The 27,964-nt window shown below is 41.8% G+C and overlaps 1 protein-coding gene across 1 annotated transcript in view; it reads left to right on the top strand.

The window, feature by feature from the left end:
- UFSP2 (UFM1 specific peptidase 2) overlaps window positions 1-27,964 on the top strand; it is a 218,585-nt gene that overhangs the window by 84,207 nt on the left and 106,414 nt on the right. Inside the window, exons 6-7 of the mRNA XM_086962505.1 lie at window positions 303-495; window positions 8,024-8,170. Of these exons, the coding sequence (XP_086818631.1) occupies window positions 303-495; window positions 8,024-8,170 (340 nt within the window). The remainder of the gene's footprint in view (window positions 1-302; window positions 496-8,023; window positions 8,171-27,964) is intronic.

Below are 27,964 nucleotides of genomic sequence, written 5' to 3'. Positions count from 1 at the left end.
TGTGGCACTAGAGGCCATTTACTTGGTCTAGCGTGTGTGGGTCTTTGTGCCTTCAGTGTTCAAGGTTCATGAATATGATGAATAGATTGAGTCATTGTGTTGTACTGATAATGATGTGGAAAACACATACACACACATATCACACACATCTCTCTCTGTTTCTTTCTCTCTCCTCCCGCCGCTCCATTTAAGTCTGTACTTCCTGTTGTAATCAGCAATTTTACAAAATGTGTTTGTGCACAGCAGAAGAGGGCAACAAATTATAGCAATCACTTTTTTCCACAAATTCTTTATATTACTAGAGTAAGAAATCGCCTGGTTGAAGAACTTCAGCGACAAGTGGATGACTTGGAGAAATGTATCCTTAGGTACATGAAAGAGACATCGTTTAGTGTTCCTGAACCTCATCACTTTATGTTGCCTCGAGGAAAAGGCCTTGTAACCATCATGTACCCTAAAGGAGTCCCAGACAGCGAATTGGAGGCTTACCGTAAGGTAATACGAGAAGGGCAACGTTTAAAAAAACATTTTTCTTATGTATATGATGTGCATCACTTACCAATAATGCATTATTATGTTAAACATGTTTTGTAAGTTCCAGTGGTAAGTAATTCAAGTGAATGATTTCCTAGATGTAGTTCTACATTTTATTGAGATGCTAGTTGGACACAGGTTACCAAGGTAATTAACTCAAATATGTTTCTGCTGTATTAATGGTATGCACATTTTGTATCATTCTTCTGTGCTTCAACATTGGTTGGGGCCTTCCAAATTCCTTGTCTTTCCCAACAGTTTACCTGACCAGATTGTGAGAGACTAAAATGTTTCAATGAAACAGTTACTGCATTGTTTGTAAAGCCCTACCTGTCACTTTTAGCCACCTCAGACTATTTTCCATAAGACATGAAGACTCGGTTTGTATAGGAGAGCATTGTGTTGTGGGTGTTGGCGCACTGACTGATCTTTGACACATTTGTTGCTCATGTGCTGATCTAGTGGACAAGACTAACTAATTAATGGTGAATCGAACCGAGAGATAATTATAGATTCGGTACTTGGCATTGTTAGTTTTTGTCGTTAATACACTAACTAATGTCTGGCAAACCTTACACAATCACAATTGGCGTTAGACTAGAAGAATAACGCTGAAGAATATGTATGGTCTGTGCTTTTAAAGTAGTAAACAAGTCTGGCACACATCCATTGTCTGTGATGCCTTGGCAAGCATGGTTAGACCCCAGGGTGGGTTTGCAGGAGTTTCTCAGATTTATCACCCTTGGGCTAGCTGGCAATGAAGCAGTGGTAATCTAAACATTCTAGCTGTTTCAACACAACAGTGTGTCTCACTTTGTCCATTAGGAACTACCCCTTAAGAGTGGTATGCAAAACACAACTGGCCACTACATTTTGTACCAAAGATTTTCTTAATGTCATCCCGCGGACACCACCGACCATTATAACATAAGCGGCATACACTACAGCTTTAAAAGCCTCTCATTCTGTTGGCGCACAGGCCTTGCTGCCAACATTTCTGTTTTTAAATATTTTTTGTTGAATTTTAAACCTGTGCAGGTGATGCTAACTAAATAAAAGTTGGGCCAACAGACTCATCGGCAACTGTAGAGTAGCATTGTTTGTTTTTCTAAGGATTACAAACAGAGCTGTGGGCTTGTCTTGGGGCGTGCATGCTATATTTGAACCGCTGCACAGTCTAGAAGAAATATATGTTCGAGGCATGTGTGGCTGTAGATACACATGCTTTGCATACTCCTGCCATCTAGTGTTGGGTCTGGATGTGTAAGTTGTTTTGCTTCAAAGAAAGTCTTTTGAGTCATGAGGTAAGGTGACTTCTTCTCTTTGTAGTATTGCCCATAGGCAACAAATCCATTGTTAGATTGTTTTCTTTCTGCCATAGGACTCGAACGTGTATTACGGTGCTCTGGTTTGAGACCGTTTTCGGTATCCTTACGGAGTGTACTCCACTCTACTCTCGTCGGTATTGTTTCGAACATGATTTTCTTTATCGCATTTCGAAGTTCGGAAGACCTTCGGTCATCTGATTGGCACGTTTCGTTAGCAGCCTTCGGCCTCACCCGTTCGAGCAAGTTAATGTCCAACTCCACCATTAGATGTGCACTGGACTCTGCAGACCAGCCAGAGGCATCAATACAGTGTCCTCCTACAGAGGCATGCCTGGCTGTGTGTCTCTAGATTTAAATCAGAAGTCCAGAAAACTTAACTCAATATCCAGTTTGACGTCTCTTTGACCCACAAAGTTGATGAGGCCTTGGAGAAGATGGAAAAAGATACTGATGTTGCCATATCTATGGGGGCACAACACCCTCTCCTCAGAGCTCCTTTTGTCGCTCCTCTTCTAGAGCAGGTTCCACAGCAACATCGACAGATGCCTCTGCATCCTCGTACAGGTCGCAAACCAACACCTCTCCATCTAGAGGGTATTTTAGAGGCAACTATAAGGATAACAACTTCAAAGGTTAGGGAAAAAGGTACACCAACTCATAAATCCCCATATGGTAACAAGCAGTGACTTATCCTTCCCCTGATCATTCTACACCTGTCTGGGGTCGATTGCAGCAGTTTCTTCCACTTGGCAGTCCATAACATCATACCAGTGTGTGGTGGACATTATCTAAAATAGTTATTGCCTGGAGCACATCAGCACTTCTCCCAATATTCCACCTCGCACCTACATACTCTCCTGCAAACATTGACTACTGCTCAAACAGGAAGCGCAAGCTCTCTTACTCAAAGGAGCTATAGAGCCAGTTTGTCTACAATATCAAGGATCAGGGGTTTACTCCCTGTACTTTTATATTCCCAAAAGGACGGCTCCCTACACCCATTTTTAGATATACGGCCTCTGAATTACTACATAGCATTTGAGCACTTCCATATGGTCACACTTCAACAGGTGCTTCCACTTCTACAGCAAGGCGGCTTCATGTCAGCATTATACTTAAAGGACGTATACCTTCACATTCCCATCCACCCAGCACATCACAAATACTTCTGGTTTGTGATAGCAACAAAACATTACCAATTCAAAGTCCTTCCATTTGGAGTCACCACTGCACCAAGAGTGTTCACCAAATGCTTAGCAATGGTAGCAGCCCATTTATGCAGACAGAATATTAATGTTTTCCCGTATCTAGACGACTGCCTTATCAAAGCTCAAACACACCTTCTGTCGTCAACACACTCAGATTACCGTAAACGTACTACCTCAACCGGGCTTCATAATCAATGTTCAAAAGTCCCATATTCAACAGCTGCAACGATTTCTAGGGGCTATGCTTCACACTCAGTTAGGTTTAGCCTATCAAAAAATAGCAAACGTGTGCTAGGCATCCGGTTTCCAGGCCTATTCTGCAATCTTGTGAATTTCTGAAAGCCGTAAATCTGCACCTGTGCAAGGAAATATACATGTGAGTGCACTTTTGCGACTTTCATGAAAACTTTGGCCCCTAATTTATTTTAATGTTGCTAATTGTTTTTGCCCATGCTTTTACACTGATTCTCCGTTAACCTTTTTATAAAAAAAAATATATTAGCAGTACATCAAACACATGTTACTAAATGATGACACAGAGAAATATTGTTTGACGAATTTACCTTAACACTGCTTTTTAATCCTATGTTTGATTATGCTTTGTAACAAATGTAACTTGTAACCTGTAATTCACTGATCCTCATGTAAAGCGCTCTGATAACTACGGGTCTAGCCAGCGCTATATAAAACTCAATAAATAAATAAATAAAATAAATAAATAAATATAATGGGGCTCAAGACCAAACGAAGGTGCACTACATAGAAGTCAGGACAAGTAAATGCTTCGAAAGTTCTTCTTTTTATTGAATTCTTTGAAAATAACACCGACACACAGCCAACCCGTTTCGTTTTCCAGTGCCACTCGAACTTCGTCAGGGCTGTAACAATTACAAAAGACTGACATAAATATACACACAAAGTGACAGATATATACATAGTGAGATACATTAAAAAGTTTGAAAAAACACCACAAACATAATTTTTGCACAGATGGCCCAAGACATGATGGCACATAAAGTTTGTTTTTGCAAAAACACATCCAGCCAGTAGACAGTTGGCCCCAAACATGATGAACAGGGCACATGTTTGTTTGTAAAATGACATAAAACCACAAAAGATGACATAAACAAAAACAAAAATAGCAGGATAAAAACCACAATTAGATGGTAACAGTACATCGATTATATGTGCACTAGGTTCAATTATAGAGAAGCATCTCAAGTGGCTAAAAACAACGTACATCTGTATCTGGTGGGAAAAATAGATAGCAAGAGAAGAAAAGATATATAGAGACAAGGGTCCCGAGTAAACACCCATAGCAAGCAAAAGGAGGAACAACAAAGCAGCATGTCGGTTGATAATGCATCAGATCAAAAAGGCCTCCGGCGTATCAACTAAATATCTATTGTGAAGGTCACATACTACAGATCCCTACAGCAGCTTAGATTGCACCAAGAGGATCATATATATTTCTCACCTTATGATATTAAAGGTTCAGTAACCTGAAGGATGATTTATTTCATAATCACTCATGGGTAAGTAAATGGAGATACACGACCAATTCACGTCGTCCTAAAAAGGAAAAATGGGGAGGAATCGCGTTTAGAGAAGTCTACATCTAAAATAAAGGGGTCACATCAACAAGCAAGAGCCCGGATAGTAAAGACCAATGGAAAACATATGGACATGTTGCGAACCGCCGCATAGTGCCACTAGTTCACTGGGTTATCGTGAAGCAAGGTGAAAATAGTATAGTATCAAATCCTCACCTAGTTCAAAGATGAAACTCTGTAAAATTAAAAAAGGAATTCCAATTCTTCAGGGTTTATTGAGATTTGCGCTGCAAAACGTAAAACTGGGAATCAGTTAATGTGTGACAAATAATGTGCAAACATACTGAATACTAAAAGGAACTGAGACAGAGCTAACTTTATTCAAGCTATATGTTGGTAACCTAAAGACAAGGTCCCAGCCCTACAAACACTCTCAACTTATTTAGCGGCTGACAGCGAATTAAATAGTAGTACCCACAAGCTGATTTGCAATTATCAAGTGCACCCAGACCAGTGTGACCTGTCACCAATAACTGGGGGCAAGAGACATGAAAAGTAGCATCAGCATTACTAAGTAAAATACATGTAAAATGATCCTAGTGTAGAAAAAGTAACACCCCACAGTAAAAATGCTGTTATGTTCGGAAGTTTGCCACTGAATATCTAGGTCATAAACAAGAGAAAAAAGGGGGCATGGAGGGGGGGGGTCGGAAGGAAGATATACCATATCTAAATGTAAATCTCCACTGGGTCAGCGATTATATAACAAGGATATATACAGCACTAAAAAGCTAAAAATTCACCAATTTCTAATTCGATGCCAAGCCCATTTCTCCCAACTGACACCACACTCTGCTTATACTCTCACCTATATTTGGCTGGTGAAAGGACTCCCTTAGGCGTACCAGCAGGATAACAACTTGTAACGGGAGCCCCCCAAAAAACAGAATGAACTGTCCAATGTATGTAGAGGAAAAGGAAAATGTATTATAAAAATAAATAGCTTTGTTTCTTCCAATAGGAGTCCATAAAAAAAGAGACCCTGACAGAAAGGACAACCCACCATACAGTTAAAAATCCTAACTGCGAGGGAAAATCAGTCCCCGTCCTCATCTTGGCCTTGTGATAGGTTTATTTCAGGCAAGGACGTCTTACATGGTTAGTAGTGGTAATCTGTCAAATTGAAACAGTGGTATCCCATGAATGTTATGTCAGTGTGGCACCAATTAGCCAAAACATACACAATCTTCTATACACAAACCTTACCGCTACGTTTCTGGTGAACACCGACAGATCAAGTCCAATTACGTTATTAAGGGTACTAGTTGGGCGAGGTCCCAGTAAGTGGCGAATTCGACCTCCAAGTAAAAATCTGGAACCACAAAAAACACATAGGTCGATGAAGCCCGTCCGGGAGAGCCGGTGGCTACAGATCTGAAAAGTATTACGGTTACTCAGACATGAGCGTATGTCCCTAAAGTGCTGTCAGTAGAAGTAGGTAAAGTCGGCACTATTCTAAAAAAGCCATGGTCATAACGTGTGCTCCCAAACCAGAAACCCGCTATTAGGTAACGGCAGTCCCTGCTGGCGTACCTTTTCGCCGCAGTGACTTTGAGATACTAAAAGCGGTTTCCCGCACATAAAAAGAAACGTTCATTACCTGACTCCCTAAATTTGTCACAGTGCTAGAACCATATTATCAAAGCTGAAATCCCGCTGGAGATAGGGGCATTACTAGTGCCATATCACTTCCCACTAGTCTCCTTCTAAAAATGTTAAACAATACCGACAACAAGTGTGAACGGGCCCCCACCACTGATAAGCACGCTTACCAGAGCTTCCGTAGAAAGAAGACGAGCAGCATGGTGGCTTGCACAAGCGTCGAAGAGACAGATATGCTTCGTAAGTTTCCAAACTAAATAGACACGCATGTTGACGTGGTGACGTCCAAAATAAACAACAGACTATTCACATGAACGTCACGCGAAGTGCTAATAAGCCAGAAATTACCAATCCCAAGTAGAAAGATACACAATAAAAATGGGCATTTATATGTGTGCGGCCACAAAGTACGTAACCGGAAAAACCTCCCCTGTAAAGAGCTAAAAAGTTTTGAAGCCCGTTACCGCCCAGTAGTGTATACGGCGGCCATATTTGTGGCTTGATAGAATCCAAATGAATCCAGAAAGTAAGACCTGCTCACCAAGTCGATTTATGAAGTATGCAGGTAAGCGAAGGCATAATTCGCAAAAAAGAACAACAAAAAAATAATACGTCGGATATTTAGTACAGATATAGCCTAGTGTTTACCAAAAAACTCACGACAACATAAGGTGCTGGGTGCAGTAAATGTCTACAGAATTTGATAACACGCCTGACATGAGAAAAAGAATAGATACATTAAAAAATGGATATATAATTGAAGGAAAGAGAAAAGAAAGGGAGGGACAGGAAACATTAACATCATATATACGAAAAGAAAGAACAAAGACATTAAAAGACATACAATTTTGTGCACATAACCTGTCATATTCCTGGTTTTATATTTTTACATAGTACCAGTAAAGTCCCAATTTCGGGTTCTTACGGTGTAGTGTATACCCAGAGAATTTTATTGAATTTCCCTAGGCTTTAACTTAACTGCATCAATTATCCTCCCATACGTATAAATTTCATGTTCCCCAACCTTGATCGGAGAGGTAAACGGGGGGGGCGATATGTCTCATGTCTAGTTGTGCCCCCTTCTACAAGGAAGTGATATAATCCCCCGTCATGTATGTGCACTGCGTAATTATTACTCCTTATCCTTAAGAAAGTAATGTAGTTCCCTATCCGTGTTATGACCCATAAGGGTGGCCTTCAAGCGAAAAATCCATTTTGCCTCCCTTTGTCTGACCTCAAGTTCACGATTGCCACCCCTGGTCCCAGGGGGCACATGGTCAATTCCATGAAACCAGCAGGAGTTGTCATCAGGATTGCATTCCATATAGTGTGCAGTTATAGGATACCGTCTGTCACCATTAAGTATAGCCCTACAGTGTTCTTGAATGCGAATCTTCAATGTGCGTACCGTACTACCAACATAAATAATGTTACACCTGCAACCCACAATGTAAATCACGTGTGTTGTTGCAGTTGATGAAATGTAGAATCTTATACCTCTTTTTGGTGTTGTAAATAAACTCAGTACATTTGTTCCTGCCATATGGACAAATGTTGCATATACCACAAGTGTAAAAACCTCTCGGTTTAAGAGGTAACCAGGTTGTTTTAGGAGTAGTTACACAACTTGCACAAAGGACATTATGTAGGAAACGCCCTCTACGGTATGTCACCGAGGGGTTAGTAGGTAAATGATCCTTGAGCTTTCTAAACTTCTCATATTTTGTCTGTGACCTAGGAATTACATGCTCAGTTTCACCTGCCACTTGACAGACCATATCTGAGGAGAGCCAATATTCATCACTTTCCTGATGAAAGTCCCAGAGAAGGATATATCAGGAATCCACATGTTCATCTTAATCCACCTCTTACAGATGCTTGTATGGTGAGTTTAACCTTTGCTATGTTTTATTCTGATCTGATTACACACTTTACTAAAAATGTAAGTAAATGCATATCTAACAGAGCCAACCAATGCACTGAAATCCAAACTTTTCAAATGAGACTACTTCATTTTAATTACGTTCTCAATATGTATCATGTACTGCCTTCTGAATATCATACGTAACTATAGATCTACAAAGTGAACCCCCTCTGTGGTGTCTGACCTCGATGTCGAGGGGAGCTTCGAGGCTGTCCTTGATGTTGGTTCCTGAGGTGCTTTTGCCATGGATGTGGTAGATGCGGAGTGCTGCTTTCTGGGAGACTCAGGCCGATCTGGTGGTAATTTTGCCCCAGAGTGTGGCTTTTTGGTGCCGAGACATGCTCTGCATACTCCTGCCATCTACTGTTGTGCTTGGACATTTGCAACTTGATTTTCTTTGAGGAAATTTGAGTCACAAGACCTGTTGTGACTACGCCCTTTGTCCACAATGTACAATGGTTCCACCTCAGATTGTTTTATTGTGCCATCAGGCTTGTGGTTTGGAAATGCTGTTTCAAGGATCTTATCTTAACTTAACTTATAAAGTGCATAGCTACCATAAGGCTTCCCAGCGCCTTTGTGAGTCAAGTGTACACCTGAAAAACTACTTTAGGCCTGCAAATTACATGAGGTGTAGACACGCTTTTAGACACTTTCTGAATCTGACCTCATCCTATTCAGTTCTCATACTGATTGGCACCGTGTTGCAAAGTTTGGGAGAAAGGTAAGCGAAAGATGTCCCCCCTCCTATTTGGCCTTTTGGATTTGTGGAACGGTTAAGAGATCTGTATTAGAGGGTCTTAACGTCCTGCTCGGAATGTAGGGGGTCATTAAGGCTCCAATCATACGAGGGCCCTTCTCATTTATTGCAGTGTGTATCAGACACAGTGCCTTGAATTTAATTCTACGCTTCATAAGGAGCCAGTGTAGAGAAGTCCAGGCTTTCTATGCAGAGGAGCTTTTGGATATCTTGTAGATAGTTCTAACCGTGGTATTTTGCAGCACCTGAATCCTTTTTATTAACTGAATGGGGGACCCAAGATATAGAGAGTTTCCGTAATCCAGGCGTGATGAAATCAGTGCCTGGACTACCACTCTTCTGCATGAAATGGGCAGTAGTGCCAGAATGTTACCCAGCGTCCTCAACATAATAAAATGCTTTTTAACCTGGGCTTCCATCTAAAGAGAACTGTCTAGCCACATCCCAAACCTTTTATGGCGGTAGATGGGACTGGTTCAGTCCCTGGATTATTTGCCCAACCCCTAATGAAACTGGAGGTGGGGGGTAGGGGTTGGTTGTTGTTTCCCAGGCCCATCAGTTTGGTTTTATCCCCATTTAATTACAGTGAGCAACTTGCCATCCAGTGTGCCACTTTGTCAAGGCTTTAAGCGAGGGAAACAATTTGTATATCATCAGTGTAGGACACAGCAGATCAACATGGTAACACTCCTGTTCGTTCTTCCTGGTTTCAGCAGTTCACCTTGTGACCACAATGAAAACCATGTTACCACAAGAATTTAGCCATCCAGATATCCATTGGTTGCTGACCGTACATTTTGACACACCTTGGCATCGAGCAGCCATTTTTGAGTAGTGTTGAGTACTCATCAATGTCTTTTAGAGAATCCAACAGAATGGAACACGCAACCTAGGTGTAATACAAAATGCCTTTCAGCGGTCATCACAACGCCTATAACCTCTTCCTCTCCTCAGTTCCAGAGGGAAAGAGGACAGGCCCTTCACAGGATGCATTTACAGGCCTCGTCGAAGACGCCTGACATTTTCGGAGCCAAAGATACACTGGACGAGGAAGAAGTGCCCTCTGACATTCCGGCGGGTCAAACAGTGGAGAACCCATAGGCCATCTTCTCAGAGGCCTCCAACTTCAAGGAGGAGGTTGAGTTCCTTAGATCAGCGGTGCAACACAAGCCCGCCTCAGAGCTGAAGATCAAGTCAACGGCAAGCACCTCCACATCCCCCTAAGGTTCTGTGTTGAGCTCCAAAATTCACATTGATGGAGGTAGAACACTAGTCCCGTGGGAGTCAGGCATTGAACAATGAATCAAGCCAGAAATGACACAAACCTCTAGGTTGCTCTACACCAGCCAGAACACCACATACCGAAGAGGCTCTTTCGATGTCTGCAAAGAATTTCTCAAAGAGAACATAATCATACCACACTTCTATGCTGTCTGGGCACTGAAAGCTACACTCTGCACCAAAGTCAACACCACATTGGCCTAAGTCTCTTAGAAAGCTACACTCTGAGCCAAAAACCATGCTGAAAGCTCCTCCGCAACCAGCAACATGGACAGTTCAGAAGCTCCCCCAATGCAGAGGTCAGACACCACAGAGGGGTTCACCACTTGGAAAGTCTTGGAGGCCCAAGCAGAATAAGCTATTTATCCTTGGCAAAATTGTTGTCAAACCTTAAGTACGAGGACTCATCTGGATCCTGAGAAAAATGCCAGTTGGCCTTCTAACAGGAACCAAGACTAACAGGAACCATGTCACCAAGTGCCAAAAAGTTAAGGGATTCGGCCACCTTCCCAAACCCATTCCCACCACTGCCACCCACATGCTTACCTTTATCATCACTACTGTTAAACTCGTTTCTACCTGAGCTACAGGAAACTGACTCTGAGCTGGGCAGTCCTTACTACCAACAAGACCCATATGACAAGTCCTTTAGGCCCTATAAGGAAAGTGATCTGGGAGTAATATGCGGTAATCCCCCAAAATGATCCAGACCTACCAGAGGCCCATCATAAAAGAGGACAGGAGTTGGCTGGTGAGGGGAAAACCACTAGCAATGAGAACATTAGATGCACCCTCAACACAGCAGATACAATCATGTGAGGTATTAATAACAGCATCCTCCGACGCCGGAATGCTTTTCTTAGGCTGTCAAGATTTAGGCCTGAGGAGCAACAGCACCTCTTTTGATGGGGAATATCTGTTGATCTCCCTAGGACGACCAGATGCTTGAAAAAATCAAAAAGGACACTGACATTGCCAAATGCATGGATGCCTTATTGACCCTGTGCCCCATATCTTCCTTCCGCAGGCAGCAAAGCTGGGGAAGTGCAAAACCACCCAGCTTATGTTAGAAACACCCATACCAACTGTCCTTCTAGGACCCTCAGTGACCTGAGACCTTCCAGGGAAGGGGGTGTAGGGGGAATAGGCATGGAGAGTGCAGAAGTTGCTCTGCAAGGGGCACCTCCACTGCAAAACTATGACTCTCCTTCCCTTCCTCCCAACCACTTTACCCCTGTTGGGGAAAGGCTGGATCACTTTCTAACCCAGAGGGAAAACAACTCCTCAGACCAACGGGTTCTATTAAATGTTCTGAAGGGTACTGCTTTCAATTACACACTCATAAAACAGTAACTCTACTTCACAGTCTAGGTTTTACCATCAGTGTGAAAAAATTGCATCTTCTGTTGCAGCAGGTTCAGCCCTTCCTCAGTTCAGCCTTAAATGCAGAAGGGCAATGGGAGTATCTAGAGTGGTTAACAACCAGGGCTCAGCAATTTCTGCTTTGGTGGCACAAAAACAACCTGTTGCCAAGGTGGCGTTTTAAGACCCCCTTCCACAGGTGACCATAACCTCCGATGCATCTCGTGTGGGGTGCGGAGCTCACATCAACTAGATGACTGTCTAGGTTACCGTAACTGCTCAGCACCAGGGGTTTCATATAGACTACCTGGAGCTTTAGGCCTTCAGACTAGCCCTGAAAGCATTACTCCCACTTCTGCAGGTGAAAACGGTAATAATAAAGACAGGCAACATGACAGCCATGTTCTAGAGGCAAAAGCACCTATTCCCTCCAGCTCTCCGCGTTAGCTCTGGAGATTTGGAACTTGGCAACATTCAACATTTTCCTGCTGGCAGAGCATTTGCGGGAAGTAGAGAATGACTTTGCGGGCCTGCTCAGCAGAACGCATCAACAAGTACAGAAGTGGAAAATCCACTCACAACTTCTTCACCAGTGCTTTCAATTAAGGGTGACTCCAACAGTACACCCGTTCGTCACTCCAAAAAAACTCAGAATACCTAAACGTTTCCTTAAGGTACCTGCACCCACATTCCAGAAGCAATGCACTATGGATGAACTGGTTAGAGACAATTTGCCTACAGTTTTCTGACTCTCCCTATCATCTCATATGTGGTGAGAAACGTGTCCATGACCTTTGTTCTAGATGAACCAACTTGTGCAAGGCAGACCTGGTAATCTATAGTGGTGGGCAGAACTCATAGAGTTTCACTCCGTGGAATTCCACGGAGTTTCGGAAACGGACAGAAAATATGCAAATTGTGCTGCTCGCATTGCAATTTAGCACCAGTAGCACGAGCAGCACTGAAAAATCTGAGCGACTGGCTCCATGCGGTGCTCTGGAGCTTGTGGCCCTTCGAGTTGAATCTACTCGAGCAGAGCAAATCTACTAGAGAAGAAGTCCTTTGACCGCAACCACCCACGTTGGAAAATGGTGCTAAGGGGACACCAAATCTGGTTCACAGTTCTGGAGCCTCACAGGAAAAAATTAAACTACGCGGCGATTGGAGGAATTTGTCTGGAACGTCACATGTCGCCAGATTCCGCTAATTCTGCGGGAGGAATGAAACATTCTGCCCAACCATAGTAATCAGCTTGGTGCTATGTTCACAGATATTAGTATCAAGATTCACCAATAAGGCGATGATAAACTCCTTTGCTTCAGACGTCCACACTTCAAACACTACCTATACATCATTCAGACCTGAATGTCCAGGGCCTACTTTAAGTTCAACCCAGCCAAGACAGAATTCCTGTTATTCACCCGTAACAACTTCATCCTCAAAGAACACATTGCCAAAAAGAGAAAGACAGCCTGGCGTCATCTCCGTCTTCTAAAGAAAGTGATTCCAGTTCTTCCAGAAAGCAACTTCAGAACTTCTATTTAAGCCCTCGTTCTCTCTCATTTGGATGGTGGAAACACCCTGCCCATGGCCTCTCACTCTACACACAAACATTCCTTAATAGAATCCTCCAAGCCACAGCATTTATCCTTCAAGTCCTGAGGAGTAAATTATGAGGATTAAACAGACTTGTATATTTCTAAAAATAACTAAGGCTCTAAAGTTCATTATTTCCTCCAAGAAAACCTATTTCCATCTTACATTATTTTATTAGCAACAGCAACCAGTTAAATAAACCTCTTGGTCCTCCATTAGAATCATAAAGGCATAATTGGGGAAACAAAAAGAAATGGCCCAGGAGTATGTGATAGAATAGATGAAGAGAAAGAAAGAATGGAGAGCACAACTGAAATAAAGTAGTGAAAAGAAAGTAGAGAGAGACACCAAGAGTATACAAGGATCTTCAGGAGGATATGTTTTGTGGTGAGGTCACAAACATTTCTTTACTAAATCATGGGTTCCCAAACTTTTTAGAACCATGACACTTTTTAGAATGAGAAACGTTTGTGACTCACGTATCTTTAATGGACATGAGGAGGGGAGATTTCTTTTATGTAACTAAAGCTTTGTGTGGTAGCGCATTTTCATTCACAGGTAGCACATTCTCTATTGAAATGGCCACGTACTTTTCATAAACATACAATTTTACTGATGGAACTAGCTAAAACACAAATGATAATCTGTATATTTATAAGTTGCGTATCACCAAGTAAAATATCTTGATTTGTATTGATCCTATTAAAATCTCTGTTTCCAGCACGTCAGAATTACTAAATAAATGTGCTTCATTTTTGTTTTCCTAGCTGCTAAGTGCATACTGTTCATTTACAGGTGTTTACATGTTGTTGTGTTTTGCAAAACATGACATCACAGAGTATTTCTCTTCATGTTCCCTGTACTCCAGCAAGATAGTCACATAATGGACTTTAAAATCTTCTCCCACTGTGCAATCAGAGAAAGATAAGTAATAATCCTGCAGCAATTTATCTGAAGAAATGTTATCAAAAGACCTACCCCTGAACCCCTGACCCAAATCAAGGCATGTGACCACACCAGGAGTTCATTAACAAATTCTTAATGTTATCAGGATTTTGATCTAAATATAGATGGGTTGACCCAGATAGATTAACATTGTCTGGCCCGCCAAAAATAATGTTATAGTCGACTTGCGTGTTCCAATTACTCAGAATCATTTTGTATCCTCAGGCTATCAGTAAATATAAAAGTTTGATCTCATTTGCTGCAAACCTTTTTGATGGTTCTATTGTAACACCCAGACAAGGCCACCCCAGACATATTGTCAAAGACTGCTTATGTATGTCCTATTTCCATCGATCAGGAGTTTATATAGTGCGGCTACTCACCTGTGAGTGTCTCAAGGCTTTATTTCTTAGTCGCAAACTTGATACATGTACTCTGCATTGATTTTAATTATATTACGTGTAAACAATTGGGTTATTGATTTAAAGGAATGGAAACCCCAATCAGTCAAAAATCACAATCCTTGTTGGTGTGCACCACAAACGTCACTGAATTACCCTATGTTTAACCCTCTGGTAGCTTGGCACAAAAGCAGTCAGGGTTAACTTAGAGACACTGTGTTAAGTATTTATGCTGCACACAACCAGTAATAAAGTAAACACACAACACAGATTTAGAATAATAGAGTGCATCCAATCAGTAGAACCAGAGATAAGCAAGTTTAAAGGTTTATGTAAAAATAGCAACAAGAAGCGAAAGCGCTAACTATGGGTGTCTGGCTGCACTAGACTGGGATAAAGTCACAAGTTCAGGCCAACCTCTAAGGAGTGCAGGCCAGATACATGGACCAGGTGAGTCCCACTGAAAAAGTTATCTTCTCAAAGTCCAGTGCGCAGAGTTTGAAACTTCAGGATATCACAGGAGAAGCCCAACCAATGCCTGCAAAGGGTCCAGGACCTGGAGAGGACCCTCTTGTGAATCATAAACTCGCTCTAGCAGAGGCCAGCAGGGCCAGTTGCAGGACCAGGCAGGGCCATTTGGAGCAGGTCAGCTGGGCAGTTACAGGTAGGCCTCTGGAATTTGTTGTGTCCCTGTAGCTCAGAACTAGACATCAGCTAACTGACACTTGGAGCTGCTTTAGTAGTCCTGGGTTCAAGGAGACGGTCCTCTCCTTCAATAAGCAGGCAGGCCTCAAGCAGCAGGGCAGTCCTCTGAAGAACAAGGCCGGCCTCAAGAATCAGAGTAGTTTTTTGAAGAACAAGGCAGGCCTCAAGCAGCAGGGCTGTACTCTGGTAGCAGCAGGATAGTCCTCTGAGAAATAAGGCAGGTTTCATGAAGCAGGGCAGTTTTCTGAGAAACAAGACAGGCCTCAAGCACTAGCACAGTTCTGCGGATTGCTAGGCAGTCCTTCTGTATTTTTCCGCAGGTCAAGGAATGCACTGAAGTGTTGGTCTGAGGGTCCAGTATTTGTACAAAAAGAACAATTGATAGACAGAATATTGAACAATGTCACACATTGACCCCAGTGCAGAGATCAGGGCCTAAATCCATCGTTTTCTGACCCAATGCCGTTCAGTTTGAACCCAGCTATATGCAAATCAGTCTTGACCCTGTTCCCCATGGGAACAGTCTCAGGTCAGGTCCAGTATTTATACCTGTTTTAATACCGATAGTGAGAGAAACTTCAAGGTCATTCTACATCTTGTTCTGGAAATTTCCCCCTTCCCCTGCCCCGGCTCCAAGGTGACTGGGATGACAATATGCTGATATAAATTTCTTTGTGAGTGTGCTGGAGGCATCCCATCTGAAATATAAGTGGGGCAGCCCCCTACGTTCTTCCCTTTGTAACTCTGCTCTTTCAGCTTTAACCCATATAACCACCTCATTGTATTATTCTAGCACCGACAGTGCTTTTGCCGCTTTCCACCTCATAGTTATTGTGCGTTTGGCGAGGATCAATGGCAAAATTGTCCTCCCCTCCCTGGGGCTACCTCATTTAAGATCGTGTGTACTGTTCCCCAGTAATGTGTCAACCATGGACAAGTCCATAGCATATGTACTAAGTTTGAATTAGTGTCCTGACATCGTGGTCAAACGTCCGTCGTTTGCTTTGCACATATTACAAAATATTACGCTTGTTTTTTGTACCACATTTTTATTTTATAAATAGGCTGCACATGTTTTCGTATTTTGCGCTTCTGCTGAGACTCAGTCAGAGCATCTCATACAAGGTCAAACAACACTGTTCCCTGATATTCTCTGTGGTTAGACACTAACAACTCGACATAATAGAGGAATCCCTCTACTGTTTTAGCACACATGACTTTTATCATATATAACCCGGGACATGTTGTTTTAAAAACAGAAAGAGCAACAACATTCCCCCAGAGCAATGGTCCAGAGACAAGACAGCTGAAAACTAATTCAGGAGTTTTTCACTACTAGGACTTGTAAAACCTAAAAACATATGCCCTACCGGTGAAATATAAAGCACCCTGCCCAATGGGCTTTTAGGGCCTTATTTCAAGGGTGACTTATATGTACTAAAAAGAGAGCTTCATGCTGGCAAAAGGTTTATTTTGACAGGTTGAATTGGCAGTTAAAAACTACATAAAGGCTGCAAAGGGAGACTTGTAGCATGGTTTAAGGGGCTACTTAAATGGGTGGCACAATAGCAGAATTTAATGGATAGGCCCACGGAACATGTAGTACTACTTTACTAGGGACTTATAAGTAAATAAATAAAATGTGCCAATTGGGTGTAAGATAGAATGTTACCATGTTTAAAGGAGTGAGGAGAAGCACTTTAGCATTGGTTATAAGTGGTAAGGTGCAACAAGTCCTTAAAGCCAAGAAAAATAAGTTCAGTAAACAGGAGGGATGAAGGCAAAATGTTTGGGGGTGACCCTGCAGTGAAGGTCAAGTCCAACATTAAGGGATGAGGGGTACGACAGGTGCTCCAAAAACAGACAAGTTTGGAGAAGTTCATGATTATAATGGGCTTTAGGGTTGTGGGGGAAAACAATGCATAAACGCAACAAGAAATGCTTCATTTAGGTTCAGAGAATATTCTTATGGATAAGCTACCTCTTCAGTCGAAATCTGATGTCCCTCTTGTTGGAAAATGGTATATCTAGCAAGGAGCCTCTCTGACCACTTGCTTTCTTGATAAGTGTGGGGATTCATAAGTCTAGAGGGACTTTGGAGACGTAATGCCTAGTAACATAAAGACGGATATGTTATATATAATATATATATGTAAATGTATTTTTTTAAATATATTTTTATTGGCAAGCCATCAAACAAATACAGCTTGGAATATTCATGAGGTACAACATTTTAGAAGACAGTATTTCAAACATGCCATTTTTTTCTTTTTTCCCCACCCCTTATTATTGTCATATTCATTATCTCCCGTATTGTAACATCCTGAGTCAAAACAACTTGTGTTATCAACCGACCCCTCCTTCTCCTGCCCCAATTTGTTCCTTACCACTCCAGATAACTTAATGGCGCTGCAGGACAATCGGTTGCCGGCATCTCTGTCCAGCCCAACAACAGAACTTAGCAGTGAGCTGCAATGCCTGAAATACAGGCTTGGAGCACATATATGTCAGTTAAACACTAACTAAGCAGACAACCGATGAGTTGGTGTAACAATAGTGGAATGTTCAAAGGAGATGTATCCTCTTAGTGGTGTACGTTAACTTTTATTTTTGTTATTGTTTCTGGTTTTTAACCTTGTTGATTGTGATTATCTAAGTTCATAACAAAAAAAGTTCTTTTGCATATTTTCAATTATACAATCATAATTACTTTTTCAATACTTTGGCATGACATATATACATCCATACATTTTTCGTATTTACAAAAGAGCCCAATGCATTTCGGCACCTCTGTGGTGCCTTCATCAGGGGCGACTCTGAAAATAAAAACATATACATCATGTAAGTATCATTACCGTGGTTGTGCATGGGGGTATTAACTGAATATATGTGAATGTCATACCTGTTCGATATGGTTGTGGTTGTACCTGTTTTATCGCCTCTGTATGTGGTTCTCTGTGTAAATCAATACCAAAATAATAAACATCCTTAATCAACCTTAATCAAGTAAATGAACACCTTGGTTTTTAATCAAACAGTTCCTGTACTATCAAAGGGAACATACCTTGTATCGATTCTCTGTATGCTCTGAAACAATAAGTACAAACTATCAGAACTACACTGATGCCAAGAAAAAGAGTAAACTCTGCATAGTCCAAATTGTGATGTACCCTACCTTATCTTCACCACATCTCTGTTTCTGTGGGGTGAAAGAAAATATTGCCTATATTATATTTCTGAAATCCCGCTGTAACCGCGAGTTTACTACTCTATTCGGAATACTCCATACCTGGTGAGCCAAAGATTCCCTCCTTATACGATCAAACCGCAGCCCTGTGTGCGCTGTGTTCGCTTCGGGTGCCGTGAGAACTCCGTTAAGAAACTCCGTGAACTCCGCCTGATTGCGTGGTAATAATAACTAACGACGGACTGCTCTAATCCTATACTTGGTGTTTATCTGCTAGTGCGGGCGCCATGTTGAGATCGTTAACTATTGATACGTTCGGGCGAAAATGTATTCCGTTTGCTAAATGTTGGCTCATATGGATCTCGCTACGCAAACGAGAAAACAATAAAGAAAAATAAGGGTTTCTGGAGCTATGCGCGATTTCGGCTCTAATAGATTTGCGGCGCTGATAATTTTTGAAAGTATGCTGGTTCCGGTTTAATACTTGCGCAATATAAACGCCAGACATTTCATAAATGAAATGCTACCTATTGGAACTGCAATTCATCAGAATAAAACGCATATGCTCAAATGCACAAGTTTGCGAAATGACATTAGCCAAACAGACACAAAAATATAAAGAAAGAGGATACCCAGGCGAAGTACTAGAAGAACAATTAAACAAAGTACAACTAATGAACAGAACGGATCTGCTAAAACCAAGCAGAAAGAAACAACATAACAAGATGGTATTTGTCACCAAATATACCACTCTATCAACAAAAATCAAACAAATAATCAACAAAAGATGGGAACTATTATCAGTGGAACCAGATTTCCATGGGATTTTTAGAGAACTCCCAGTACATGCCTACACAAGAGGACCAAACTTGAGAGCAAGATTGAAACACAAACAACAAGCCATACAGCCAGTGGAATACAAGGGAACAACAAGATGTCTAAATTGCACCAATTGCAATAATGTAATCATAGGCAACACGTGCACCCATCCAACTACAGGCAAATTGATACAACTTAAACACACCAGTGATTGCAACACACAAAATGTAGTTTATGCCATTAAATGCCCATGTGGCAAGATGTACGTTGGCAAAACGGAACGTAAAGTCAAAATACGCATAACGGAACACAAAAGCAGAATCCGCAATCAAAACCTCATGTCACCATTAGTGTTCCATTGGAATGAAGAGAAACACACAATTTCGCAGTTAAGATTTTTCATCATTGAAAAAGTACAAACCCAATTAGGCATTGACAACCACCAAAGGTTGTTGCAACGTGAACTGTTTTGGATCAAACACTTAAAAACTTTAGCCCCAACGGGCCTCAACGATAAATATGATTTATCATGTTATTTGTAATTGAATTCAGATCATGGTGACTTTTACAACAGTCTCACAATCCAGCAAAAATTCCCCAGGAATTAAAATAGTGGTTGAGGAATATTAACTATGAAAACCAGCTAGTTAATAAACACAGTAAAGGTTTGAGAAATTTATCACCATCAGTTCCAAGGGGATTAGGAGTAATGATACTCAGGAATCACTACAAAATATAAAGTGTAAAGCACATTATAAATATGAAACAGCAAATAGACACAGTACAGTAATATGTGCTCAATTTTAATCATTGTTATAATAATGGATTATTATGTTGTAAACCATCAGCATATAAGATTGCTATATGATTATTTTATAAAGTGATTCAACTTACACATTTGTAAAAACACCACATCAATATAAACACTATCAGAGATACAGTGGGTTCCCCACAATAACATAGAACAGAAGGACTTGTTTTTACGTGGCACTTGCAGGCATAGCGAATTTCCTGTTTGTAGATTACAAGATTGTAGGATAAGTTCCTTTGACTGAATACTCATCAGATTGTCATATAATTAGAAGGATATTGCTTATGCAGTTCCAATAGGTAGCATTTCATTTATGAAACGTCTGGCGTTTATATTGCGCAAGTATTAAACCGGAACCAGCATACTTTCAAAAATTATCAGCGCCGCAAATCTATTAGAGCGGAAATCGCGTATAGCTCCAGAAACCCTTATTTTTCTTTATTGTTTTCTCGTTTGCGTAGCGAGATCCATATGAGCCAACATTTAGCAAACGGAATACATTTTCGCCCGAACGTATCAATAGTTAACGATCTCAACATGGCGCCCGCACTAGCAGATAAACACCAAGTATAGGATTAGAGCAGTCCGTCGTTAGTTATTATTACCACGCAATCAGGCGGAGTTCACGGAGTTTCTTAACGGAGTTCTCACGGCACCCGAAGCGAACACAGCGCACACAGGGCTGCGGTTTGATCGTATAAGGAGGGAATCTTTGGCTCACCAGGTATGGAGTATTCCGAATAGAGTAGTAAACTCGCGGTTTCAGCGGGATTTCAGAAATATAATATAGGCAATATTTTCTTTCACCCCACAGAAACAGAGATGTGGTGAAGATAAGGTAGGGTACATCACAATTTGGACTATGCAGCGTTTACTCTTTTTCTTGGCATCAGTGTAGTTCTGATAGTTTGTACTTATTGTTTCAGAGCATACAGAGAATCGATACAAGGTATGTTCCCTTTGATAGTACAGGAACTGTTTGATTAAAAACCAAGGTGTTCATTTACTTGATTAAGAATGATTAAAGATGTTTATTATTTTGGTATTGATTTACACAGAGAACCACATACAGAGGCGATAAAACAGGTACAACCACAACCATATCGAACAGGTATGACATTCACATTTATTCAGTTAATACCCCCATGCACAACCACGGTAATGATACTTACATGATGTATATGTTTTTATTTTCAGAGTCGCTCCTGATGAAGGCAACCACAGAGGTGCCGAAATGCATTGGGCTCTTTTGTAAATACGAAAAATGTATGGATGTATATATGTCATGCCAAAGTATTGAAAAAGTAATTATGATTGTATAATTGAAAATATGCAAAAGAACTTTTTTTGTTATGAACTTAGATAATCACAATCAACAAGGTTAAAAACCAGAAACAATAACAAAAATAAAAGTTAAAAGTTAACGTACACCACTAAGAGTGTTAATATTATGTTGATAGCCTGAGGTGCGGAGCACCAGGTGAACAGTGCACGACTAGGTGGGGTTAAAAACCCATCATAACTACGTGACAAAATGCAGGAGTGACTACCCTGATTAGTCGCAGCACCATTTGATTAGCAGAGAGAAACATTATCAAATAACGGAGTGCTCCTCACGAACCCAATTAACATTGACAAAGGAGATGTATAACATCCTCATTGCCCTGCTTAAACGCTTCAACTAGGGTCTTCGAGTCCTGGGCAAAGGGGTGGTTATGTAAGCCTGCTCTCTCTTCCCTATGAAGGTGAACACTCTCAGGCAAAAGGACAGGGGATTGTCATCTGACCTCAAGATTGTACCGGCGGTCGGCAATATTATGGCAATAATTGTATAATTATCATGGAAGAGTCAACATATACTAAGAAGTGTAAATGTATACTAATCCGATATTCTGTAACTGTATTTCACATTACATCTGTAATCAATAAGAATTTAAAAACAAACATTGAAAATGCAAAAGGTCTCGCCTTTTATTAAGTTAAAGCCATTTGATTTGCTAATGGTATTTTATAGCAAAGCAAATGGCTTTAACTTAATTAAAGGCGAGACTTATTGCATTTTTAATGCTTGTTCTACTTATGTGGTTGAGAAAAACACACCGACTCTGCAACGGAACGGCGGCGGGAAGTGAATGTTCGCGTTTGGCTGCGCCACTGTTTCACGGACTCAAAACGAAATAAGACACCTCGTGCCCGGTAATTTCCGTTGTGTGGTTAACAGCGCCCTCGGATCAATACACCTTGAAAAATATCGAACTGTGTTGAGCACGTGGGTTGCGAATACTTCCTTGTGACCTAAAACCACGCCACAGATGCAGTGGGCGCACGCGCATAAACGGCGGAAATGTGTCCGTCCGCGCAGGCTCGTTTACTGCAGGCGGTAATCTCGGAAATTAGCTTTAATGTCTGCGTGTCTTTACCGCTGGGCCGTGAACTCTAGCATCGTTGTTTGCGAAATGCAGATTAGCGCTGCTTGTCTGGGTATTTTTCGAGGGGGCGAGGTGACTGCGAAACACGTTCTTGCTACTTTCAAAGTGCCAATCTTGCCTTAGAGTGTTGGAAAGCCTGTGTGATCTGCTGGGAGGCACTTTCGGTTTGTGTTGAGAGAAGAGGGACGAAAAAGGAAAGGGGGCAGAAAAAGAAGTAGGAATGGGTGAGACAGAGCGAGACACACAGGCATGCGGTGACTGTGTAAGAGAGGGCGAGGGAGGGGAGAGGGTGACAGAGAGATGAGAACGGGGTAGGGTGGAGAGACGTAAAGAGATGGTGGTTGGAAGATGTAGGGACGAGGAGGACGCAGAGGGGAAGACAGTGAGAGGTAACTGTGAGGTGGGTAGAGATATTTACAGACAAAGAAGTAGAGGAACTAGTGAAAGACAGGAGGGGCAGTTTGTGAGCGGGAAAAAGGGGTGGGGACAAGAAACAGAGATGGATGAAAGAGACAGAGTGAAAGGTGGCGCGTCAGTGGAGACAGAGAGAAAAACAAGCTCTCAGCTTTGGCAAAGGCAGCCGCTTGTTTATAATTGCATAGCGCTTTCACTTCAAGCGAAAGCGCTATGCAAAAATAAACATGCGTCTGCATTTGGCAAAGCCTAATGATAACAAAAAAAGTGTGTAGCGGCTAATTAGTAGCCACTGTGTCCCGCCGCCAGTAAAAGATGCAATCCCGGTGGGCGGGGCCAAATGGAGACAAGGTGGTAACCAGGAAGGACTAAAAACCCTCCTGGACAATCAGAACACCCGGTTTTGCATAATTGGTGACGCAAAATGACGTGCACCAATGCAAAACACAGGCGGAGCAGAAAGTGAGCTTCTGGAATCGTATTGATTCCAAGAAGCCCTCGTATGACGAGAGCAGCGCATGCGCTGCTTTCGTCAGGGCCGAGACCTAAAAAAAAGATTGTACAGTCGGTGGGGCAGTGTACTTCCATCTCATCATAATTTCATTATTTTTTTATTTATAAAGTTTTATATAGCGCAATGCTCCTTTGATAATAGTAGGGCCATATCTAAGAATTTCACCAAAGCTTTTTTCAAATTTTGAAGAGAGAAGAGGCCCAATACCAGTTCCTTCAGGGAATTGTGGAATCTACGCCCTGTAGTTTGGTAAAATTGATCAATGATCCCAGTCCAATAGCGGGTCAACGCTCCGCACGTCCACAAGACATGAAGCAGAGCCATGTCCAGGAATCTGCACCGAAGACAAAGGAAAGATGCCCTTGGTAAATCTTGGAGATGTGATGTGGAGTAAGGTATGCCCTGTTTAGGTTGTTAAACTGAATATACTTAAAGTGCAAATTGCGAGCCACCTTATGTGGGTATGACAGAATATGATGCCAATCCAAATTGTGCAATGGGTGACCTATATCTCTTTCCTATTTCCCTCGAAGGGAATTTCTGACCTGAAAAAGCATAGGATTTCTGTATTGACAGCGGGTTCTGATTCTCAAACCAGAAACATAGCCCTCAGTGATTGCTTAATGTGGGCATATGTAAGTGTCTGGGAGGAATCGAACATTCTGTCCTGAATGTATTGAATGTCAACAGTTTACTAAAAATAGATTAGAAATAGGAGCGATTACCCATTCAGCCCAAAACTCCAGGTGGGTTTGGGGAATGGTATCCTTGAGGGCCACCAATCCCATTTAGGGGTATCTCTGGAGCATAGAGGGAGTCTATGTTTGTGAAGTGCGTACGAGCATCAAAGGCAGTGTGGCACAGTGGAAAACAGCGGGGGAGCACTAGCTAGGGAAAATTTAAGGAAAAATGTAAAGGAAAGAATTATGGAGTAGAACTGACCCTGGTGTTGGTCCCCCTTGGGCAGGCCCTTCTCGTAAAGGCCTGCTAGCCAGCTAGCTGACCACTGAAGCGGTATTGTTCAAAATCCGGAAGTCCCAAGCTGCTATCCTCAGTTGTGTGTTTAATAGTAGTCTACGCCTCTCGTCTGCGATCTCTGTGCGAAATAAACTCGCCTGGTGCTGTATCTTGATCTAAAAAAAGGAATGGGGAAGTGATGAGGGAAGATTAAAAATAAAATAGATGAGGCACAGGAGCACCATCGTCTTAAACAATGCTATCCAACCCTTGACCTACAATGGCAGTGTTGCCCAAAAGGTGAACTTTGTTTTTAACGGCCGTAGTGCTCTGCCCAGTCTGCCATATGTACGCATATGTATGTTTATATAACATATGTATTTATATATGTATATTTATATCAGACAAATTTGTCTGACTCCTAACACTCCTTAGCTGAAGCCGCATAAATTATTGTAGTGTAGAATGAGAGACACCAGACGTGGCTCCCTTGCTCATTTTGCCACTGGATTCAAGCTAGCTTGGCTGATGAGGGCGTTAGCCAGAAACTGGTCCCAGGGTGCTTGTTTCCGGTCCAGGGAAGACATGGCTTGGCAGTTCGGGCTGGACTGTTCCCATGAGTCGTGAGGCAGTGCGAGAGCCTGTTTCCGGGAATCTGGCAGTCCACAGACACTTCATAGTCCGATCAATGTAGATTCACTTTTTCCATTCCAAGAGTTTGGACCTCCGTTTCCTTGGGTTATCTGACTCTTATGGCCTAAGTTCACAATCCAGTGCAGCTTCTCCACCCCAACCTACAAAACACCTCCAGTCTTCTCAACCATCAACCCAATTCCCCTCCCTGCTCCACCCGCAACGTACATGCTGCCTCCGGATCTGGAAAGTGCCGTACTTTGTCTCCCACAGCGAGCAGGTAACAGAAGCATTTATTTCATGCCAAAGTTTTTGCATCTTTATTTTTTCCTGTATCAAAGTTCTCTCTGACTTTCTTAACAGGCTAAGTATAATCTAGATTATTAATATCTTGGCGTTCTCAAATCAAACTGGACCCACGCTTATCACTGCCCGAATAATGTAATCTCTGTCACTGTAGCTGAGAAGCATTGCTGTTATGGTCCTCAGGGAGGCAGATGAAAACATCGAGGTAGGTCAACCGTTATACCCGTAACATTTCAAGGCTCTTTGCGTTAATAACGTTGTACACAGCCATTCAGCCCACATCCCGGATGCCGAACGGCGTACCAACAGGTTCCAACAAAAGGTCACCATGTGCACCTCAGAGGGATATCTGGTCAACAACATAATTTAGTATCTGCTTTTTATACACACCAAACTCCCCCCCCCCCCCCGCACCCCCCCCTCTCAGTCACCGCCAGATACATTCAGCCACCCAGTGCGGGCGACGTCAGAGCCATCAGTGCCCGCATTATCAGGTCTATGCTAGTGCACTCCTATGTCGGCCGTCTGTTAGTTCCTAGCATCAATCAGGGAGGCAGATGATGACAATGGAAAGGAAAATAGTTAAAAGTGATCTGTTAGAAGTGATCCCTCAGTGTTACGATAAATAGATTATGCTCCACCCCTCAGTATTTGAAGTACTCCTGGAAAGAGTATTTTGTGCCTCCAGGGGCACTCCTTCACACATTTTAAATAGAAAAGGAGAGTACCCTGCCTCAGGATATACAGGCCCTAGCTAAGGGGTCCAACAGATATATATGAAGGGGTGATTAACCTAGGGGTTGACACTAGACATCACAATCACATGGTCAAATCAAATAGACTAAACAGTTCATGTTAGAAAATATATATTTTTTATTGTTTTCTGATAACAAGGATATTAAAAGATTTTTTTTAAATTATATAGAAATATATTTTTTGGGTATATCATTAGTACATATAAGTCATAAATAAGACAAACATAGATATAAAGACAATAACATCAAGAAAGTTCGTCCTACCCAGTAACGGCCAATCTCTACACACACAGTATCATTCACTTCAATCTCTACTCACTCTTTCTCATCTAATACCATACACCATTCATTCTATCATTCATTCTTCTACTCCTTGCTAGTACAGCACATAGGTGGTTAATGTGTTGTATATATCGGGGTGTTAATCCAGGTAGATGGTTTTAGCTACGGGTCCTGATGTATTAAGGACAATAACCGTATTCCTGGAGACATACGCCGACGCGCGTTTCGGTGACAGGCCAGTTAGGCCGCACCTTCGTCAGGGCAGGGGGCAGCATACTGGGACGGGCACAAGGATAAAACTCTGATTGTGTATTTTAACTCTGTTATTCAGGTATATCAGTCCTTCACACATTCTGGCCTCAGGTGCATCATCTCTGATACCCTGGTGCAGCCATCCAGACAAGTTTTGAGCGACTTCCGCTTGAGTAGATGCCAGGCTACAACCTCACTCTTTTGCCAACACTGCCTCAACAGGACAGAGCAGATCTCCATAGCTCACCACAGGAGGGAATAACTTATTAACAGGGTCTTCAACATCAAGTCCATGATGGCACACCTAGGGGTTCAGCTGCTGGTGCACAGTGCCATGCTCATGCCCATTGCAGAATGCGATGGTGAGATGATGCAGTCTCCAAGCCTCGCTTAGAGCATGGCACTGGGTGGGATCAAAAGAATGGAGCCAGCTGCAGCACACCACATCTCCAACAGTATGTATTTTTGTGCATTCTAAAAGACATTTCAAAGAAGAAAAAAAATGGAAATTATTTTTTTAGGCATAAAGTCAACTTGAATTGAACGATGTGTTCTAGTAATCAACAAAAGAAAGAGGAGTATGACAGTACTTGAAAAAATCAAAAGAATTCCTAAATATGTGTTTATTTATCTTGGGTGAGGAAATGGGTGGCATTATCAATAACTAAATCTCCTGATCTCAGTTTGGGCATTAACAATGTTGCATTAGTTTAGACAGTTATGCACATGGCCCTCAAGAGGTGCAGTATATTGTAATGGTTAAATTGCTTTACAGAAAATCCCATTTACCAGGGTGTCGCAAAAGCACTTACATGATGCTACACAAAGTGGATACATTTTTGTAAGTCACAAACCCTTAATTGCAATCCACCCATCGTTCGAAAAAAGTTTAAAACAACATTGCAATTAATTGACAGAGAATGGTATTCCTTGTTGACTAACACTAGCCAGCCCTTGAAAGCAGGATCTGTAAATGTCGGTCACTGTTGATATCCATGTTCATTTCATTAATGCATATACTGTTTCTGGCCTTGTTGAATGGTATCTCTTGCTATTTAGCCAACTGTCACTTTACATGTCATCTGGATGTAGTGTTTTTTGCTGCAATCCTGCTTTTTTCGTTGTGAGTGTTGTGTGCCTGTCCAAAAATTTATATTTACGGATAGGTGTGGTCGTGAGACAGAGTTTGTAACTGTTCGAGGTCATACCCAGAGCTGATTGGAGCCATAAAGTACACTGGGTACATACATATGACTAATGGTTTCTTTTTCCTTTTCAGTGTAGATTCTGGTTTCAAATATTGATAATAACATTAACAGCTGTAGACAATTTTAATGTGGTACATC

The sequence above is a fragment of the Lissotriton vulgaris genome, chromosome 3_1 (genome assembly GCF_964263255.1).
Source record: "Lissotriton vulgaris chromosome 3_1, aLisVul1.2, whole genome shotgun sequence".
NCBI lineage: Eukaryota > Metazoa > Chordata > Amphibia > Caudata > Salamandridae > Lissotriton > Lissotriton vulgaris.
Note: the sequence above shows the minus strand (reverse complement) of the source record. Positions and strands in the feature narration are given on the sequence as shown.